We start from the raw sequence: 22807 nt of genomic DNA, 5'->3' as shown, positions 1-22807 counted from the left end.
CACATGAAGCACATGTATCAATGATTCAGTAATGATGATTAATGGAAAAAGCTTTCCTCCTACATTGCCCTGTCTGAATTGATGTTTTAAGACAGTGGTTTTCAACCAGTGGTCTGGTTGACCAGACCAGACCAGGTCCCCTCAAGGACCACTGGTCCTTTGACCAGTGGTCCTTGAGGACCAAATGACCCTTCCGGTCATTACTTAATTTGCAAGAATTCTACACAATTAGAGAATGTAAAACAATTGATCAACGTTTTGCCTGTTATCTCTCCTATGGTACCAAAACATCAACACAGCATGAAATTGTGTAAAAAATCGTATCAAACGATAGCAAAATGTTGCTTAGTTTTGGGTGTGCGAAGGCTAAATCTCATCAAATGGTGGTCCGTGGCTCAAATCAAATGCCTGATATGAAAAGTTTGAAAACCACTGTTTTAAGAATGTGCATGTCCAGTGGGGGGTGCTGTCACACAACATCTACACACGTTTTGAACAGACACACTTTGGGGTCCAACATAATAGAATGTAGTGGTAGAAAAAGTTTACTTAAGTAAAAGTATAAAAACTGTAATGCAGAAGTACTTTGTTACAAGTGAAAGTCCACTGTTCAAACGTGAGTATAAAAGTACAAAAGTATTGGTTTCAAAATATACTTAAAGTAACAAAAGTAAAAGTTGTTGTGCAGATTGTCCCATTTCAAATGTACAGGTATTAAAAATCCTTTGATAATAGCATATCTACAGCTGAGCTTGTATACATCGGCTATTTGCAAATAGCCGGAACGACTGAAGTTGTTTAATACTGTATGTTTTGTAATAATAATCCAAATCTACTAAAGTTTGCAAATAAATGTAGTAGAGTGAAAGTACAATTCTTACCTCTAAGATGTAGTAGAGTAGAAGTAAAAGTACTAGAAATTGGAAATATATCTCAAAATTGTACAGTACTTAATTATACTTGCACTACATAACTTATACCACATGAACTGTACACCAGAGGCACAAATAAAACAATTAATATTTCTCCAATTAAGTCAGTGATTTTACTAAAAGATTTCGAGAAATATTTGTGTCATAGAAATGGAGCATTATTTCGTGCATTATTTTGCATGATACAAGTCTTGTGCCTTATATGAAAATAATATGTTCTCTTTTTACACACTTGATGTGCTAATAATACGTGGATTAATACACTGTAAAACAGATATAGTATTATATAACACTGGTTACACTGGTTTTGAACAGTTACTGTAAGGTTTTTCTTTTTTAAGACAAAATATATTCTTTTATCATTGTCCTCACCAAATTTAGAGTTTGAAATGAAACCAAAACACTTTTTTTTTTACTTACTACTCCCACCATAGGACACCACTTACAGTATTCAATGGACTCGCGTTCAGTTTATAATATTGTTTCTGAGTAATAAAATAAAATGTTCACAAAGCACCTCCTTTTTAGTGTGTAGGGATCAATGAATCAACTACGAGACAGCGTATGTACCTTTCATCTTCATACATTACATATAGGCTACATATAGGCTCCAACATTATCCTGAATTTGTAAGAAATAACACTCAAATTAAACCTAGTTGTTTGTTTAAAGGGCTAAGGAGCTTAGCCAAACTGCCCAAGATGATCCCAAAGCATGTTTACCATAAAGTGCAAAGAGACTTTGACACGGTACGGCTTCTCGTCCCATATAGCCTTTAGAGTGAGACAGATCTGGGCAGGTATACTACAGCAAGAAACGAGTTATAATGATGTGCCTACCATATATTCATGCAGAAGAATGTGCAACATGTGAAAAATATAGCTCTATATTTTATAAATCACTTTAAGGTATAAAAGTTTATTCCAAAACAATTGCTTTTAAATGAGCAACTCTGTACTGAACCCATGTCAAAAGCAATGGGCAAAAGGATATATCTTTCCAAAATGCAAGATAATCAACAAGCTATATTTGCCATGTTATCTTTATAGGCTCACTGTTCCTGAGGTCATTTGTCAGCTATTTCCATGGTTTCCTTTGAGGACTTGTGGGTGCATGCAAACATCCTGCCTCTGTCTGTGACGGTAACAGGATAGCTCAGGGAATGGACTTGTCATCAATGAGATCATTGAGAAATTGTCATGAGTGTTTTCATTTTCAATTCTTCCTGAACAGAGTCAATTGGGCAACATTTCTCAGCAGATATACGTGGGAACACTAACCTAAAGCCCCAGAATGGACCATTCATTATGCATTACACTAGACGTCATACTAGATAATGTAGGAGGCAAGGTAGGCTATATGAATTTGACATGCATGTGTGTTCACCACTAAATAATTAGTTCAAATGTACAGTTTTAGAACTCTGTGACTAGATACTGAAAAAAAGAAAAAAGAAAAAAACAGAATACGGCATATAAGGCCAAGAAAGAAACAATTGTTTTGTGTACTGTATGACAAAAAGGCCCAGCCAACCATGATAATATTAATAACACATCAATCCCCCAAACAACACAGAATACTGATAATTTATACATGTTTATAATGATCACGCCTGGACTAGGGTTATTATTATTATTCACATTTTTGTTCTTTTTCTCTGTACACAGGAACGAGGAAAGCTATCAATCATTCTGCATGGCATCAGCTTCCTGTGTTTGTAACGGTTTGTTCCCTTCTGATGATGAGACGGCTACAGTGTTCTGGATCTCAGCCTGTTGCTCCCGGGCCATGGCCCGTACCTGGTGCTCCCGGGCCATGGCACGTAGCTTTGCAATGCTACAGGTGCGGAGCTCCTCTGAGCTGGGCCTGTCTGCTGACCTGTCCCCCCAGCAGTCACCTGGACCCAGGTCAACAGCCAGCTCGTGTTGGGTGACCGTGGCAGCACTTTTTGCAGTGTTTGTCCACGGGTAGACTCCTCCTGCCTCCTGTCTCCTCTCCAAGTGTTCACTGTCAGAGTCCGCCTCTGTTTTACCATTGTTCAGTTTCTCCACTTTTTCGTCATGGTCCTTATTCCTGACATATGGCCCCACAAGCTGGCCCTGGAGTTTCAGCTGCCTCCGCATCTTAGCGCGGCGGTTTTGAAACCACACCTGGATGAAATATATATATATATATATATATAAATATAATAAAAAAATATATATAAATAATTATAATAATAATAAAACATATATATAGTTTGTTAAAGTAAATAAGTAAAAAAAGAAAAAGAAAACAATAGTCCACTATTGGTCTGCTATTTCCACTATAGTTTTAAAAGAGATATTTGTGCTTTGTGCTTAAAGAGATATTTCACTTTCAAATTAAAGAAAAGGTCAACATTCTAATGGGGACATGCTTTTCCCATTACTTTTCCCCTTTATTTTGTATATATTTTATATATTTTTGTCATGTCTATTTCATTTGAAAGTGAAACATCCCCTGAAATACCAAAGTGTGCATGTGCTACATTAGTTTTTTTTAATGGCACCCGTACAATAGTGCCATAAAGTAGTTGCGAACAGAATACCTGAACCCTTGCTTCTATGAGGTCCAGTCTGAGGGCCAGGGCTTCTCTCATGAAGATGTCGGGGTAGTGGGTGGTCTCGAAGGCTTTCTCCAGCTCCTCCAGCTGCCAGCTGCTGTAGTTGGCCCGCGCACGCCGCTGCTTCACTGGCCTCTGTTCATCTGGAAAGCACACAGCACAAGCGCCAATTACACAATTGCCAACGGGTGACAAGAAACTAATGGCTCTAGATTGGATAATTAGCATAACGTTCATTAGACCCACTTTAACACTGCTTTGATAATTGATTGTTAGTTACGAGCTGTTAGCCAATCTTTTGTAAACATTTATACTGCCGCAATCAAATGGCGTCACTATGGCGACTATATGAATGTTGTCCGCAAAAGTATTTAAATTCAGTTCATTGTGAGGTGTGACACACAATGAAGATCTATGGCATCTATGGCAAGATCTAGATCATCTGTGTTTATTTATCTATTTGTAATCTGAAAGTGTGCAAATGTAACCAAATAAGACATTTGTGCACTCATAGTTAAATGAACACTTTACAGCAGTGGTTCTCAATCTTTTTAGCCCGTGACCCAAACTAATGAAAATAGCAGACCTACAACTTGTGTGAGCTTGTAGATTGGCTATACTTCTTAAACCTTTTTTGAATTTACTGTAGAAAAAAAAAGAAAAGAAAAACATATATATCATATATATCACTGACTGTTTTTAATTCATGAACATTTTAGCTTTTTTGGGAAGGTTTTTTGAAAATGTTTTGAAATAATAATAATTAAAAGCCAAATGTAGGAAACAAAAAATAAAGGGACCCATAAAAATGTGTCCGCGACCCACAAATGTGTCCCGAGCCAGTGTTTGGGGAACAGTGCTTTACAGTGAAGCGGCGATTTGAAGCCAATGAACTCACCTATGATCTCGGTGAGTTGCCCCATCCCTGCTGCATGTGTTGCAAGAAGCAGGGCTTCCTTGCATGGCTCTGGTTGGAGGTAATTCCTCAGGGACTCATAGCTGATCAGTGGTCCGGGGAACAGGATTTGAGCAGGCGAGCCCAGTCTGGTGGTCGGAAATGCAGGGAAGAAGTGAGCCATCGGCGAGTGGAACACAGCAGGTAAGAGGGTAGACACTAGTTGCCCGGGACCAAACATGTCGACGTTCTGAGATGAGTCCAGTCTTTGGTGTCAATCCTGTAAAAAATAAAAAGGGGGGCCAAGATTGCGTTCTACAGGGATGCTGTTTGAATAGTAGATAGCATCACTAGTGCAAAGTAGAAACAAACAAAAGTAGGCCTAATTATGAAATCGTAATGAAGGCACTGTATTGTAGCCACAACACTAATCTTTCCAATTAGTCGTCTCGTCTGACAAGTTAAGAGTTGCACTGGAGTTAGGGAGCTCAGGTGAGACACAAGGTGCTAGTTGGAAAGACGAGGTATAAGACTAGAGTGGTGGAGGTGGTCTCACCTTAGACTGATAATGTTCCACTCCCATCGGCTCCCCTCCTTCCCCTGGCTGTCACATGACTCCCAGTGGCTTCTGACAGACAGCAGTGTTAACTGTGCTCATTCACACAACGTGTATATGACCTGTTATTCACCCAACCTTTGATTGATTGTGAATTCATAGGATCATTTTCAACGGTGGTTGCGCTTATAGTTTTCCCAACTAAAATGGCACCTGAAATGCCATATGATCTCCTTTTATTACACAGTGTTGATATGGTGTATTTACCCCAAGTCTTTCTCTGTTGAACTTGGACAAGTTAAGACACTCAGAGCTTCTGAAGTTTCAATCGGTGACATGGATGTCAGATCATTGTTTGGAAATCCAATTGGGGGACTAATATGCGAATGCACAGTCAGACACGTACTCACTATTTTCTCATGTTCAACAGTTGCCAAGATTGAAAACAAATTACTTCAATGAAGACATCGATGACAAACACAGAACCATTGGTTCCAGAATAAACACATTCTTCTCCGTAGCAAGGCAAATGTGAAAGCTTGCTTGCTTGCTTGAATGTTTTCTTTCTGCCCCTTGCCAGTACACAGAGCCTGTTATTTTATCCCACTGTAGATCTGATTAGTTAATAAAGTTAATAAATACAATCGTTAATGATTTAGAAAATCAAAGTGCACACACACCTATATGCATGAAGAACCCAAAACAACACAGCTTCTCCACAGGTCCTCTGCGGTTTATACCTTAACACATTAGGAGCTCAGACAGAAAGATCATTAACACGTTTCTGTTTTTCTTTCTTAAAGGAAGGCAGCTGTGACTGCTTGTTGAAAGATCTCTGATGATGGGATATGATACTATGCAACAGTCTATGAGGATGAGACACAGGTGTGTCAATTAATCTGAAGATACATATCCTGTGGACAACATATCAGTTCAGAGTGACGGCAACGAAAACATGCCGCTGTCAGTGTTGTCAGTTGTCACCACTAAACTGTTCTGGGCCAAGCAGCCTTTGATCAGCCCAGAACCGGAGCAGAACACAGCTGGTCACGTCATGGCTGTGCTCAGACCTATAGGAGCTGGTGAATCAGTGTCTGGTCATTCCACAGCAGCAGTGAGGACAGCAGCACCTCTCTCACCTGTTGGGCCTTTCATCTGCACCTGTTCAAACACTAAATTAATACCCATGTAGAGGTAATAACGAGGCCAGGGTGCAACACTGAAAATGTGTGTGCGGTGCGCGCACACAAACACATGAGAGAGAGAGAGAGAGAGAGAGAGAGAGAGAGAGAGATATTTAGAGGTGAGGGGGTGTGAGATTGAAAGTGTGTGTGAGAGAGAGAGAGACAGGGAGAGAGGGGGAGACAGAGAGAATCTTAGGATTTGCCATTTCTGAGGTGAAAAGGAAAATAGATTATAAGCGTGTCATTTGAGCGGTGGCTAAATAAACAGTGTGTGTGTGGTGGGACTGACGAGTGAATAGCCATTTCAGTTTGTCCCTGGCACACAGGTAGACAGAGCCAAGGATTTCTGTCAAGTCTGAAAGTAGATCTCGCCCTGCTGTGTTTGTCTGAGCGTTGGTCCTTTAATGCCTATTGATCCAGATAATCAGGCAAGAAATTGGCGAAGAACCAATGGGGTGATTGTGACATCAGTCTGCAAATGCTTGTTCAAATGAGCTGGTTGTGGATAATTGAAGGGGGCATTAAGGCAACAATGGTAATGGATAACGCTAGCCTTTACTGGCCTCACAGGTATTTCCAACTCCCCGGATCACAAGGCAACCTTCGAGATCCACTGCCGCCTTAAATGACAATCATAGTATCATTAGCAGGGTCTAAAATGGAGGGAAGGATGCACATTCTCCATGGGTTTAGAAAACCACCAAAGGAGTGCCTCTTACCCATTAGTGTGGCTTTAGCTAGAAATGGACTTGTTTGAGCTTGCATCCATTCATTAAGAGCTACAGGGGAAAGGGACACCTGGAAGCCCCTTTGGAATAGAATGTGACAGAGCCATGGATCTCAGATAATGTACACCTTCCCATCCCAATTTGCTAATATGGATTTTAAATTAAAAATATGCATTAACATTGATTAATGATTACACCCACACAACAGCATAATTTTAAATATTAATTGCACACAAAATCTCAGAAAATTGTTACAATTTATTTTTGTAAAATATTCTGTCATGAAATCTTTGAATGGGGGGTGCAATTTACCTTTTAGGAATGGAAAAAATAATGTGTACCAATTGATCCAGTGTAGTAATTTTGTAAAAAGAAAAGCGCTATTTAATACTTTTCATTGGTTCAACATCTTTTGTAACCAACACAGACTAATAAAAATAAATAAACCTAAAAAATGGAGTTAGGTGGTCCCCCCCTCCCCCCCAACAGTAACTATGTATGACTTTCAACCAGGCATCCCTATTTTGTTAAGCTGTATCTATTTTCTGTACATGTCCTGTGTTGCAACAGTTGCATAACTGATGTATTACCATGACAACTGAATTTCCCCTGTGGATAAACATCTGTCTGTTTGTTCATCCATCCATCCATTAGGGGACAACATAGACATGACAAAACAACAAAAAATATGAAATATGGAGTTACAAGATTTCTGCCCTAGAGCGACAAAATGTTCACGTCCATGGCTGAAGTGGCTAAACTCTCTTCTCTTCTGCAGATGTTTTCAAATAAAACCTGAGATGAGGCAACGAACAATGCACAGTATCATTCCCACCCGTCCATTAGAATGACACTTTAACTCATAAAACAAGAGTTCTGCCAAATGTCACGTCAAGATGGATGATTATCGTTAGTTCCGGTGTCATGGGAATATATCTATCTGGTGTAATTTGCAGCCTGGAACAGCAATGAGCAAAGATAAGATCAATATTTAATGAAAGTATAAGTGAGGCTTAAGGGCTGTCACTTGTGCCTCTGCCGTTAATGACATGTCACATTATCACACTTATCAGACTGGGTCAATCTTAACTGAAATTACTAGCCTTCTTTTTTTTTATTCATTATCAATGCTAAACAGTTGGTCTTTTTCTTGTCTGTGCAAAATTGTCAAGAATGTGCTTGTGTCAGGGTACTTCCACTCATATTTTTACTTTCGTAGACAAACAAGCACAAGCACAAACTAAAAAACTAAAATCTATTAACGGCCCCACAAACGCGTCTAATTCAATCATCACAGTGGAAACGTCTTTGTATCTCAGACAAGATAAAGAATAGTGTATTTCATGGCTGAAGAAGCCCCTATGCACGGTGCCCCACTCTCTCTGGTAATAGTATCCCACAGTGAGCAGGCTGATTGTTTTAGTCCTGGATCACTGGCCATGGGATAAACCTGAGAGCCCAGCCTGCTTTTCATGTCAAGACCTTCAAGGGAAAGCGGCCACAATCCAAGAGCAATCACACTTCAGACATCAAAGTGCCAGCTAGAAGAGAGGCGAGACCTAGTCCACATTTTTTTCCACGCAAGCCAAGTGCAACTCATGCGTGGAGGAAGAGGAGATGATCTAAGCAAGGGGTGCCATTGAGAGGAAGACACAGAGCCGACAGATGTGCGCGGCCGGGCAGGTAGCAGCACATCGGGGGCCCTCCTATAGTTGAATGCTGGGTGCAATTTGTAAAAACAAAAAAAAAACCCAAAGAAACTGAGGGGGGAACTTTGACAATTTGCCTAAAATAAGGGGAAATACCGGTAGTGATATTATTATACAGAACTATGAAATATATCAGACTGTCTACAGTACATTTCCCAAAAGGAAATGCATGCATTTAATTCAGTCTGACAAAAAGCAGGGATAAAACATAAAAATTAATGACCAGAGTCCAGAGTGGGACAAACGGCATGGATCCCCGTGTCGAGGGCTTCCTTGTGTGTATAGAAGAGCCTAATTGGTGACACGGCCGGCCGGTGGACAACATATGCACTGATTTCGGACACAAACAGAAACCGTTGCCTAACAACACAGATATGCACCCCACCTAGAGGGTGTGGTCGGCCGGTCGGTTCGGTGGACCGCAGACATCTGCCACAAACTTGCGATCACGTCACGGTCAGTCAGTGGACAACATTGCACCGATATCAGACATTACAAACTATGTATTAAAAAAAATGAAAGAATGTGTGTGTGTCACAGTTGCACTCACTGTATGGATAATGAATACATGTTCACCCTGGGCATCCGAGAGTGGAAGGGTTTTAAAAGCTGCTTTGGAGGACATCAAACCTGCTGGGATGAATAAAAGCAGAAGTTGTTAAGTTGTCAGTGGTTCATCAGGCTACTCGGTGACAACCTGCCTCCCCTCCTGCTCGTTAACTGTCACTCATCTCTGTTCCGCCTCGCTGCCACCCAGCCAATAGGATGCTGGCGCCCTACCAAGAGCCTCGGCTGCTGCGACTTGTGTCGTAAGTTGATGGATAACTATAAACAGTGCTTTTCAGCCAGCTACAGGACACCGTACAGGTGCAATTAACACATCAGCCAGAAGGTCAGCAAATCTGGGGCACAGTTGAAGTATGATGGCAAAGACCCATTAGATAGATAGATAGTCAAGTGCATGTTAGTCCTAAATGACAGTTTCCACTGACCCGCCAGTGTGGACTTGTCTCACCCGCACAGCGAGGCGAAGCTAACCTTCACTGTGCAGCAGGTTAATCTCTGCATTCTCACATGTAACAAAACACCAGCGACAGCCTTTTGTGATGTGTAATGGTCTACCCACACCACGTCTTCAAAGGGCCCTCTGGTCTGAATGATTGACCAATTACTGCCACGGTTAATTTACCATAAATGGGAGCGTCCATTTCCAGTGCGTCGCAAGCATGCCTGCACATCATTCGACGGACCGCTTTGACTTCTCCCAAGAGGTTTTCAGATGAAGTCTGTCTGTGGCACTGGGCAAAACAACTCACACTTTCATGGCAAAACGGTTTCCATCACACTGGCAACATGCATGCCTTTAATTTGTTTTCAACACCTCAGTTAAAAGTGAGCACACTTGTGACAGCCGTTTCCAGTTTTATCAGGACACAAAAATTATTGGAATGAAATGAAAGGACACATGGTCTTGCTCCATTTATTTTCTCCCCATCCGTCTCGTTTGAGGTGCCGGAATATTAATATGAAAGGCAATAATTGGTTCTTGTGAAATTTCCATGCTTTATGCTACAGTATACAATTTCTCCACTAAACTGCATTTGAAATTAAACTGTAGTAAAACTTCTAGCTGGTGGAGGTAACAAAGCTAACTGTTGAAAGATGCAACATAATTTATTTTATCAAGTGGGATGAAAATTAAGTAAGATCTTTTTTTTTTTTCCAATAAACTTTTTTATTCAGAACACATTGCAGAGGTTTACATACGGCATGGCATTTGAATGTACTGTATAATGCAAAGCTTAAGGAACTTTGAGTTTAGCCATTGAAGGAATTCACATACAATAAGCTCCAGTATGATGCCAGTAAAACAGTTCCCCCCCTTTTTACAGTGAATTTCATATGTATTGGATAAACTCTTAAAGAGTGTTATTCTGCCTTTTTATGTACTTAAGTCAAGATAAGCCAAGATGAAAAGTGGTCCAAACCGACCAAATACTTATGGAAATAACTATCAATCACTGTCCATCAAGATAAAATTACATTAGAGGGTTAAGATAACCACAGAAAAAAAAGGAAAAATGTAATTATACTGACTTTAATCATTTCTGGACTTGTGCTAATGGGGATTTATGTTGTTGCTTCCATATGAAGGACCTTCATAGACTCGGAGATCATCGAACTGGTGTCAATTTGGCCATAGATCCCAACTAAGAAAGCCTTGTGGAGCAAGATGTCTGCATGCTCTGCAAGGGGGGAAATGGAACATAGATATGTATGAATTATTTTGAGCACTGAAAAAACACATTCACACACTTAGTATTACCTGGATCTTTTGTAGCAAGAGTCTGTCTTCTAACTGTGGTGTAGGTCGGACACACCACAGAAACATAAAAAGATTTAGTATTGATACCAAAGTGAAAGACCTTCTTCTTCTTTGTGACATTATGAAATTAAAATAATCCATGGGTGAGAAAACCTGAGAGCGTACCATAGGCTCTAATGTTGCCACTAGCTGCCGGCTTAATTCTAGTATTATCTTAGTAGTCAAGATTCCAGAGAATAGTGTAATCCATTTTCTATAGTAATAATAACATGATTGCTGCTGAGATTTACATTTTCTTTACCAACTTAATTTTCTTGAGGAGAGGGGGTATTAAAAATAAACAAAAAATACAACAAAGTTGTGAAGCAATATGTAAAACAATGCTGACAGTGCACAACCAAGTATACATCAGGTATAGGTAAGTTAATTCCACTATTCATGTTTTTTTTCACCATGTGCATGAAAAGTGACTGGACTTGTCACTACCGTACATTTGCTACTACCTCTAGCGACCGTAGTGGACACTTTTTCATGATTGGTTGCCACGTCTCTAGGCTGCCTCCAAGCCAATGACAGACTTGCCCATAAAACCTATAGTCTGAACGGCATAAAACTCGCAAAACCGGCCCAGGCGGTGGCGTAACCGTCTGGGCACCCGACTGGTGATCCAGTCGCAGTGTGCCGCGGGTTCGACTCCCGAGCCCGACACGGCCTTTACTGCACGTCATCCCCCCCATCTCTCTCCCGTTTCCTGTCAGCCTACTGTCTGTCCCTTCAAAAACCAATAAAAGGCGTAAGCCGCAAAAAAGAAAATCTTAAAAAACCCGCAAAACCGCAACATGAAGCTGTGAGCTGAGCTGTGAGGCTGCGCACACACACACACACACACACACACACACACACTACTGTAGAATGATGTTCATAAAGAGAGAGCTTTCTGCACCGGGCAGTTATGACAAATTATGAAAATTATATAAGTTATTTGTCATATCTTCCCTGTAGTACACCTTTTAATTATGAAGCCTGAAGCCAAACAGAAATGTAATTTTCATGGATAAAGTTCCAATTTTCAACAACAGAAACCATTTCAATTAAATCGTTAATCACAATTATTTAAAGAGGGAGTGCCACAATCTTTGTATTCTTCCAGTTTTTCATGTGTCTATGAGGTGACAGTACTTCATTAGACACCCTGGAGTCGTTTTTATGTGCAATGGTGTATTAACTTTGTATTTAGGGTTTCTTCCTGGAGGCTGAACCCTTGACAGTCAAACGGGCCAATGAAATAAATAATAATATAGTAATAATAATATAGTGACATCACATTATCAGCCCCTCCCCTAACCCCTCCCCCTTTATCATACAACTACAGCTGTGGGTGCGGCTTCAGTTCAGGTGGATCACCACCCATCACCACACACCAGGCAAACCAGGCATACTTAATGCACTGGTGGGCACTGTACACTTTAAAAAAAAAAATGTTTTAGGGTGGAAAGAAAATCAGGCACTCCATCTTTAAGCGACAATTAAACGTCAAGGTGAAACGTCATAATGGTGACAGCTCTCAAGAGTAGACTCTGTTCTTACCTTGACAGAGAAGTACATATTCTGGCAGATTCCTGAGGGCTGTCTGTACCACGTCAAAGTTACCACTACCCAGGCAGTACATGAAGGTGGGCAGGAAGTCAGTCGCCAGGCTGGACCAGAAAAAGCATGTTACTGAACCTACATTTAGACCTGAGGCCGCTTATAAAAGATGTCTCCTAAATTATTCAACAGTTCAGTCAGGACAACTCATGAATGGATGGAATATATATTTATTGAAAATAAGATGAGCAATATATTTATTATGGTTTGGCGATGAATTGGATCTGCTTTTTAGGTACTCAGATTAAGCGCATCAGTCCCAACCATAGGGACTCCGAATCCCCCGTACCTAAACAGCAGATCCAAAACGACAGGTGGTAGCTAGCTACTAGCTAGGGTGGAGGAGGGTGAGCAGAAAAAGATTAGCAGAACGCAGCGCAGCAGAGAGCAGGATGAGCAACGCAAACTTCCAGTTTAAATAGCCGGTATGAAGCTGGAATGAGTGTGTGATTGGCTGAGTGAACCATGCGAATGAGCTACGTGATGCTGAGGCGGCCCAATGAACGGCCGGCAGCAACTGCACCGAGTTTCCTGACTGAACTTGCTTTGTTCCCGTCTGTGACAGGCTCATTTTTCTGAAAAACGTATGTTGCTAAATATCAACGGTACTCAAAACCTTTTCATGTCAAGAACCACCAAAATGATATGCATTTGGTCATGGACCCCAATGTCTAGAGGCCGCAAGGCAAACAGAAGGTCAGGCGTTCCATTCCTGGACCCTGCATTGTGTCAAGGTGTCCCTGAGCAAGACACAAAACCCTTACTTGCTGCTCCCCCCCCCTGCGCTCAAGTCTGACCACTTGGGTAGCAATCAGCTGTAAGTACGTATTCAGTAAGTAAGCCTTGACGAGCCTTGAGACCCATAGCCTATCTAATGTTTCTGTAGCGTGAGGCAGCTTGATGTACGAATACTGTACACCCCCTGGACATGACACTAGACACTAGTATGTCACAGGGACTTGCCCCCAATCTAACCATTGATGCCGAGTGCCAAGCAGGGAGGCACTGGGTCATTGGTATGACCCGGGCCGGGGTCGGGCCTTCAGCTGGGTGAAGCTGAATCCCGAGTGGGATCAAATAGGTCTAATTAATCATTATTCCAACAAATCTTGATTCGCATGAATACCCCATTTCAGTTCCGTCTGAACAGAATGGAAATCGTACACTGTCCTCTCGCGGTTCATTACAAGTAGTAGAATTAGTAATTAATGTGCCAGGCACAAAGAGGAATTCCTCCCTCACTCTCTCCACCTTCCAGAGCATCCATAGGGGGATGAATGTCTGAGCGCCGTGAACTTACCAGGGATTGTTCTGGATGCAGCGCAGGGCCAGGCTGAAGGCCATGTTCCGACATAGCTCCTCTGACGAAGTCATCAGTCTCTGTAGATCATTCTAAATTGAGAAGAAAAAAAAGAATAGAGGTAATACAACAAATAAAGTACTATAACATAGCCTTTTTCTTTTTAGTTGGCGGATATTCAGTTGTAGGACCCTCCGGAAACTACAGTATGTCATTTGGTTACAGTTGGTTCAGCATTCAGAGTGAGCAACTGCTCAGACGTGGATTGATTTGAAAAGTCGATCTGAAAATAGTTCCAGGAAAAAAAAGATTGATTTACAAAGAAAATTTAAACTTGTATGACTTCTTAACCACACAATGATGTTTAGCCATCACTGACATATATAAGAAAGGCTAGATGACTCGCCCGTACTGTTGGCCAATGGAGAGCGACGTTGCTGAATTTACGTGATTGGTTAGCCGATTTGCTACATAAGGTGGTTCCTTATTGGCTTATAATAATAATCATTGGGATTTCAACAGGGCTTCGCACTACTGTGCAGTGCTCAGTGCTTTCATTACGTTGTGTGCACTGAATCTATAATCTATGAAAGTTAAACTTTTTGAATGGAATTATGGAAATTTTTCCATGATATATATTTTTTTTTAAAGGTGCTGTAAGTATGCTGACGTCGGAGCCTTTCTGTTTGTAGCTGCTGTTGTTCATTGACTCACGGTGAAGTACTGGATGATCTCCGGGCTCCTCCTGGACTTGTCGTCTACCTCCGTCAACACCTCCAGTACATCTGCAACACACAGCAGAAAACATTGAATGATCTGTATTTGATAGATAAACCTATGTTTCTATGTCAGTGGTGCTCAACCTTTTTCATGTCAAGGACACCCAAAATTGTGTATTTGACTGCGGACCCCCATCTGAAAATATGTTGTTCCGGGGACCCACCAGAAGCAAAGATTTGAGTTGAAAATGTTCGCTCTGAAAGAATATATATTCTTAGGTTTGCGCCACATTTTCGGGATTTTTAGCAGACCTGTAGATCTTCTATTTTTCAATAGCTAAAGTATAACAAAACAAAAGGTTGATAGAAAACATTATGGTCATCAACATGATGACCATAATGTCAAAAACAATGTACTGCTATTTCTGGTCCTTGACGTGAAAAGGTTTGAGAAGCACTGCGTTAGTTACCCTCCACCGCCTCTCCTCTGGACATCTTCTTCAGGTACATGGTCATGTCAGCCGCGGTCAGAGAAACGGGGGCTGACATGTTGACCAGTGGCAGGGAGCCCGTCGACGACTCATCTGATGGAAGGCAAAAAAAACAGAGAAGCCACCGACATTAACCTTTTGTGTTTTTGAGGGGCGCTAGCCGCTCCAATACTAGCCGCTTCACAATGTAACATAATGTCATATTGTCTCTTTATTGTTAATGGCATTTAATGTTTGTGTTGGCACCGTTTGTTTTACATCACCATTACATCACATAATCAACATGAGTTAGACTTTAATATATTAGCGCCCCTCACTTCACACAGGTGTGATTTTTTTATTTGAATCATGAAAAGTAACAGCTTTGGACACACAAGGTTTCTACTCGACAGAGACGATAATGTATCACTCATTGCATCTTCCCGTAGCCTAATACTAATTTAGGCTACGTATACGTTACGTTAGGGCTAGGCTAACACTATTTATCGACAGTGTTACACGCCGAAAATAGTGGATTTACAAGCTCACACCCTTTTTACAATTTCTAAAGTTTCAAAAATCACACCCGTGTGAAGTGAGGCGCACTCTTATCATCGTACATCATCCATTCATTGTCAATGGGAATGTAATCTTTGTGCTCGTCTACATATGACGTAAATTCTCCATTCATTGTCAACAGGAATTTAATCATTGCGTCTACACTATCTACACTATAGCTAGGAGGGGATAGCACCCCTCAAAAAAGCACATGCCAGTTAAGATATTAAATAGAGTAATTTAGGTTGTAGTAGAAATCATGAAAACTATATTTGAACACGGTTTCATTAGATTATTTTGCAGGCATGGAAATGCCTTGAAAGTTGGCGGAGGAGGCCATTGTGAAGCAGGGACGTGCACACATTGACGTCAAAGGGGGCTTCAGCCCTGCCCTTTTACCCGTCTGTAAAACAACTGACCTCTCCAGACCACGAATGCAGCATTTACTATGGTGAAAGCAATGCAAATGCCTTCCTCCCCTTTCCATGCCATGCCGGAAGGCAGCATTCAGGATAATTGCTTTAATTGTTTCAGTCTCCTGAACTTGGAACGCAGCATTTTGTGTTGAACAAATTTGTTTCGAAATCCATGTTGTTCCCCGCATCTCCAGTAGATAAAGAGTGCTGGGTTGCACCCCAAAAATCTAATCAAAAAAAAATCCAAAAGTGCCTTCTTACGCGATTTCAGCCCCTGCCTCTCTAACACTCTGCACGTCCCTGTTGTGAAGTGTGTTGTGTTTACCGTCGTCACTGGCAACGTCTGAGGAGCGGCTCTTCACAGGCAGGGTGAGTCCAGCCAGGAGAGACTTCAGTTGGACCAGGTCTGGGTTCTCAGAACACAAACCCCTTTGGAAAAGAAAAAGAGAGAGAATAAGGCAATGTTCATAACAATGGAATTCCCACCGAAGACTGCAACAATTGCCAAAATCAATTCTACGTAACGAAATTCATTCAGCGGTTAACTTTTGTACTTTCACCAATGTCTTTAAGCGTTTAATCTATCAAAACAGTCAATCTAGATCATGCACATGTATTTTGGTCTTATCCTGTAATTCAACCATTTTGGAAGGAAGTGACAACACTTCTCAAACATTATGGGTTTTGGAATAGATGATACATTCACATCTTTGTACCTAGGACAACTCCCAGATGGGCTAAATCAGGATGACTCCTACTTACTTAAGAATTTACTTGTAGCAAGCAAAAAAGCTATTACAAGAAATTGTCCTACTGCTGACCTATTTATCAACATTGTTTGTCTTTTGTGTCTCGTCTTGCATATTCAAAAAATCAAAAATAAAAACAGTCAATCTACAACATGCTCACAACACAGCTTGTAGATTTGCCATTTAAAAAATTGTATGATTTGTTTTGGCTCTAAAAATGATTACATGCAGTCATGCATGGGTTTGACAAACTCACTGCAAGATGTCAGAGTGCTTCTGAAGGTAGGGAATGCAGGCAGCGGCATCGTTAGTGATGTACTTCTGCGTGAACTGCAGAAACTTGTTGATGAACACCAACGGAGAGCGGCTCCTCTGGAAGTTCTACGAGGAGGACGCGGCACATTCAATAACACAATGAATATTAATTGTCAAAGTACATTAAAAGTCCGTAAAACAATTAAGATATCACTTAATCCTAAATCCTCTGGAGCTGAAACACAAAAGAGGCGTGTGGGCTCTGGGGCCTCCCCACCTGAAGGACCTTCATGAATGACAGAAGGCTGTCTTGCAGCGCCCTCTGGTGGTCACTGTGGAACACCAGTGGCTGCAGCAGCTCCAGGATGGCCAGCACGTTGGTGAAGAACGTCAGGTGGTTCTGCTGCCGGAACTCCTGGAAGTTGAGGTGGATGCGGCCGTGGAGGAGCCCCGCGATCATGGGCAGGTGTCTGGGAGTGAGTACGGAAAAAACTAATAAAGTCAATAGGCCTATGCATGGAATGAAGCAAAATACAATCTCAAGACTGAAAATGTAATGATGTTTAAGGCATGATCAGTCTAAACCTATTGTTGCTGCTTTTCCACATAACAGCCCACCAGCTGAAGAAATCTAGCCTCGAGTAGCCATCACAGATTTCAGGCATTAACCTCTCTCTTTGCTTTTATTAACATTTGTGAGACCATTCATGTTCATGGAAGATGCTTCTACACTTGAATTATATAATATTCCTAGTTTCCATCATTTTAATCACTTTAATCTTAAATAACGAATGAACGAAAATAGCCAATCTACAAGCTCACGACATGTTACGCTGTGACGTATTGTGAGCTTGTAGATCTGCTATTTTCAGTGCACAGCAGCATGCTTTCACAGAAGACACGCTGGCTTCTATGACTGAAATCAGTCGTGGCGACTGAGAACTTCAATCCTTTAATCCGTGCCCATGTTGTACCCGTTCCGTGTAGGCAAGGTGTCCGAGAGTACGGAAATATAAAATAAAGTCATTATGTTGAGGCCCCTTCCATAATAGCAAAGATTCAGATCCATCTATCCGTCTGTCGAGTAAACGTCAACAAGCAGTAAAAATAGTTAACATGTTGTCGCTTGTTGGGCAGATATCTTGGATCTACTTTTTAGGCTTTATCATGAATTTATTTTACATTGTTGTTCAAAAGTTGTAAAAATAGGCGATCTATATGATGCAATGCATCACGATGTGACGCGTTGGGAACTTGTAGATCCACTATTTTCCATAATGAACCAAAATAGAGCGTTGCAGTCCCGCCCCCTTTCATGACAAAGAGAGACCCAGAAAATAATTCCCCGTTAATTTTCCTCATAGACTTTTCAAAAAGTATTTATTTAAAGACGTTTACGCTGCGGACAAAGCCAACTCGAGTTATGACAAATCACGACAACAAACACATTATTTTTGGGCCAAACAAATAATTAGAAAGTGCTGGTTACAACACTTTTTGTATTGTTTTTCTTCTTTGTAATTATTTGTTTGGTACAAAATATTGTGTTTGTTGTTATGATTTGTCACAATTCGAGTTGGCTAGTTTGTACGACGCTTAAAAGGTCTTTAAATAAATACTTTTTGAAATGTCTATGGGAAAAATGCATTGGGAATTATTTCCTGGGCCTGGCGTCGTCATGGAAGGGGCGGGACTGCGACGCTCTATAGTGATGCCAAGTTGAAAATGGTTAAGTCTGTCGGTAGGTTGTATAAATATTTAACCAATAAGAAGCATTAACATGATATTGCGACTAAATAATAACTACACTAATCCATTGGAACACAGGTTCTTGATTCCATTTCCTTTAAAGTATTTTGGTTCCCCCCTGATAGCGATGATAGAATAAAATGCTAAATAACTTTTCTTGTTGCCGACGACTTCTCTGGTGCGCTATCCTCTTTGATCAATATCATTCATGAAGGTACTGGGTTGCACACAGTGTGAGAGTGAGTTTTTCTCTTTTATTGGATTTTTACAAGTCACAAGAGATGCTATCCAGCGGCTGTCCAGTGTGAGTGTCACATTGACAAAGGCTGGATAGCCGAAACGTTTGTCTCTTGTGAAAAAAAACTCACTCTTGCCACTGTGTGTGACCAAGTACCTTTATGAATAATACATTGTTAGCCACCCTCTACCTCTACTTTTTTTTTATCAGCTTGCAGAGCTGATCAATGATCAGAGTTTCTAGTCCAAGCCCCCAGTAAGGCTATCCCACGTTGAAGCTGCCACTACCTACTGGCGAAATGTGGAATTGCAGCACTTCAATGGAGGTGGACGGACGTTCAGGACGTCACGTGCGTAAGCCCCGGACCTCAAAATTGAGGTACGGGGCTAGGCTAGGCTAAACTTCCGCTCGCTCGAGCCATTGAGTTATAATTGTACTTCCGGCAATCTTCCGGGTGCTTCAAAACGCCACTTCTATTGAAATGAATAGCGGGGGGCTAACACTCCGGTTCGGTCTCTATCCTTTTATTACTCTATGTTCTAGCCTAGTCACGTGGTCTAGTAGCCATGCATGTAGTGGCGAGATTTTCATTATTGGCTGGCCTCTGAGCCAATGGGAGACTAGCCTTATACAGCCAATGGGATATTTCTGGCAGAAACCCTTGGCGGCTGATTTCACCCTTCTGCTGGGACACTAAGCCCCACGGCCAATGGGACACTAAGCCCCATGGCCAATGGGACACTAAGCCTGCGCTCCTCTCCCCTACCACACCATGACTAGACTGCAAACGCGACTACAGAAAGCACCACTAAGGTAGTAAAGGTACAATATGTAAGAGAATGGAATGCGAGCCGATAATATATAATAACTGGAGTCATAGTGTTTACCTGAGCAAAAGGACAGGATGGGACACAGCCAGCTTCCGACATGCCAGGTTGGCGTCCGACATGCGGTTCTCAGCGCTCTTTGATTCTCCAGTCTCAGCGAGCAACGTGACCAGACGGTGAACCAACACATCCAGCTGAACGACACAAAATACATACAACCATTTACACACTGGTGCAGTGGTGATTCCATCGACTAATACTATAACGAAAAATGTTCGTCAACTACCTTTTTTCACTGACGAAAACTAAATGGAAACTAAATAAAAACGAAGCTATGCTGACTAAAACTAAGACTAAATATATTGACAATTTCGTCCACAAATAAAAACTAGACTAAATGTTAGGAAGGAACTAGTGGACGAGAGATCTAGTAGAACTAAAAGACACGTCATTTTACACTTGGTTGTACGCTGAAAATAGCAGATCTAAAATACCAAAAGTATATTGTGATGCCAAGTAAATTCTGAATACCAGACTTTTACTTTTAACACATTATTTCTACATTGCGCTAAAGTAAAAAACAATTGAGTACTTCTTCCACCACTGATCATTTACCTTACCGGTACCATCAACCTAAGCAACTAGCAATAGATCAGTTTATGTAAAATGGTCATTATTTCTCAGATCTTTGGAACATCTTATTAACAATGCAGCAAGACCTGGATAATCACAAAGGGCCAAAAACTATAATAAAACTGAACAGTTTATTTTGAAAATGTATTAGCTGTCCAAACTTTTCAGTGGTTGGCAGAACAAGTGTAAACTTGATCCAATCCGGCACAATTAAACATTCCTGGCTAGTGGCTACAGCTGCCAAATTGTAGGTCTTGCCAAAACTCTCAGAAATTATTTTAGGAATCAGTGATTCAGTTATTAGTTGCGCGGTGTGAAGTGAGTGCATAATTAAGTTGTCCATTAGTTTGTTTGATTAGCTATGTGTGTATGGTTATAGTTTTTAATTTATTTGTATGTATTGTTTATTATTTATTTTAAAACCATAAAAACCATTGAGATGTGTATCTCATCATTATCATGTGCCTGGCCAATGCAGCAGATCATTCTGTCCACCAGAGGGTGCTGACAATGCAACTCAACTACTTACACTTCTAGATTGTTTTACCATTGTTGCCAAGCAAGATGAACCAAAACACCTTTTTCTGCTGAAACGGTTCGTCTCCGCTGGTAACATTATAGCTTCTCAAGGATTCTACTGGGAGAACGGACTGTACAGCACCTTCTCAGAAAGATTGCCTAGTATCTATCTAGCATCTAGGCAATATTTCTAGAAAGGATGCAAGGAAATTGCAAGGAATCCTCACCTTGCAGCTGCTGCCGTCGACTGCCCCCCCACTGTTCAAGGTGGCATCAGGCAGGGTCACATGCTGGATGACTTCGGGGAAGTGCAGGTAGATCTGAAGCAGCAGGATCTGGCAACGCTTGCTCATCACACTGAAGAGAACAAATCCACATTTAGCCATGATTTGCGCCGGTGTCTCGCACCCAAAACAGCCGACCAAAACATACCGATGCGGTATAGAGTGTATGCGCATGCTTAAAGTGAATGGCAAATCGAGTGGCAAAGCAACATGCAAAGTGAGTTTAACATTGTTTAACGTTGTTTAATGCAATCAGATAGGACTTTTCTGTTTGGATGCATTGGGCTGTCAAGGCGAGAAAGTAGTTTTTTGCCACATTCCTGCATAACTTCCGGGTTTCACACCATCTAATCTATTGTAGAAATGGGCTTTTACTAAAAGAACACTCACAACCAAGTGTTTATTCAACAGAAAGCCAAAGCCTTCAACTTTTAACACCGTTTTATCCCACCATGTTTTCACTAGGAGCCATTTTACAAAACAGCTTAGCAGTACTTAAAATATTGTAATTCGGAAGCTAATTTTTGCTCGACCTTGGCCAAAGTTTCCTCATTAAAATGGTTTAATAACCACAGACACATTCATGGAAGAAGGTTCTGCCTCCACAAAGAGTTGCACCCTGATCTTTGACAGCCAAGTCAGAGCAGGAATTCACAACACAGGCAAGTTTAGAGCTTCAGGCCTTAATCCTCTTGGCTTCATTATAATACACTGAGCTTTTAAAGAGATCACAGTAGAGACGACTTCTGCTGGTTTTAATTTCACACCAATAGACCTAATTATCGACTTTCCCCTGGTCCACACAGCATTGTGCCGCACAGAGGATGCCTGAAAAGTTCATCTGCTCTAAGAGGGGAAATCTAGTGTGATTTATTTAACAGAGTCGATCAGCACATCCTAACAGAAAGCCCCCCCCCCCCCCACATTCAGCATTCTGGGGCTAATTAGTAGGTGCAGGAAAATGTGTCCAACTGCATGACCTGCGAGCACTGGTGGTGAACCATGTGGGGCAAAAGACTTTTCACAATTATTGCATAATCGTCTAATCGCAATGATTTGGGATAATCGCAATTATTTTGTCATAATTCGTCATAATCGTTGTTGAAAAACGTTCATACATTAAAAAACATGCATGTAATCCTGGTCTCTAAACTGCCTCCCACTGGCCAGCTGGGGCGCCTGGAAAGGAATTGGTTGGAATTACGTGTTCCTTCCACGCGCTACGCCCAACAGTGAAACTCCCCCCTGTCAGGTGTAAAGGAGTGACTTGGACACTCATGCATGAAGGAAGCATGAGTTCAAGTCCGTTGGCGGAAGGTGTGCAGAGCCCAGGATCACATTAGATCATTTACACAGGGGTGAAAAATAGGTTACAAAATGATAACAATAAAAATCTGAAATTGCAGATCTACAAGCTTGTAGATCAGCCATTTCCACTATTTTCTTTTTTTTAATATAACAATAATGAATGTCAGTAATTTCTTTGTATATTTCAGTTGAGTTATTTGTCATATCTGCCCTGTGCATAT

General features: G+C 41.2%; 2 protein-coding genes across 6 annotated transcripts in view; both read right to left on the bottom strand.

The window, feature by feature from the left end:
* Positions 1-2614: 2614 nt before the first annotated feature.
* Positions 2615-4652, bottom strand: LOC308323415 (uncharacterized protein; the record flags this gene model as incomplete). Its single annotated transcript, XM_080775146.1, has 3 exons — positions 2615-3082; positions 3502-3659; positions 4415-4652. 3 exons carry the CDS (start codon positions 4650-4652, stop codon positions 2615-2617), a joined length of 864 nt encoding a protein of 287 aa, XP_080631272.1.
* A 5682-nt stretch (positions 4653-10334) lies between these two features.
* Positions 10335-22807, bottom strand: part of ints1 (integrator complex subunit 1) — a 36397-nt gene continuing 23924 nt past the window's right edge. For all 5 annotated transcript variants that reach the window (XM_080777073.1, XM_080777075.1, XM_080777076.1 and 2 more), the window contains 10 exons: positions 21222-21351; positions 19903-20036; positions 17306-17498; positions 17030-17154; positions 16350-16453; positions 15051-15164; positions 14576-14646; positions 13862-13953; positions 12502-12611; positions 10335-10834 (listed from right to left, as the gene is read on the bottom strand). In XM_080777073.1, coding sequence (XP_080633199.1) covers positions 10719-10834; positions 12502-12611; positions 13862-13953; positions 14576-14646; positions 15051-15164; positions 16350-16453; positions 17030-17154; positions 17306-17498; positions 19903-20036; positions 21222-21351 — 1189 coding nt within the window. In that variant the 3' untranslated portion in view covers positions 10335-10718. The remainder of the gene's footprint in view (positions 10835-12501; positions 12612-13861; positions 13954-14575; positions 14647-15050; positions 15165-16349; positions 16454-17029; positions 17155-17305; positions 17499-19902; positions 20037-21221; positions 21352-22807) is intronic.

Source organism: Protomyctophum bolini, assembly GCF_963924005.1.
Source record: "Protomyctophum bolini genome assembly, chromosome: 11".
NCBI classification, from domain to species: Eukaryota; Metazoa; Chordata; class Actinopteri; order Myctophiformes; family Myctophidae; genus Protomyctophum; species Protomyctophum bolini.
This window is presented reverse-complemented; position numbering and strand designations above follow the sequence as displayed.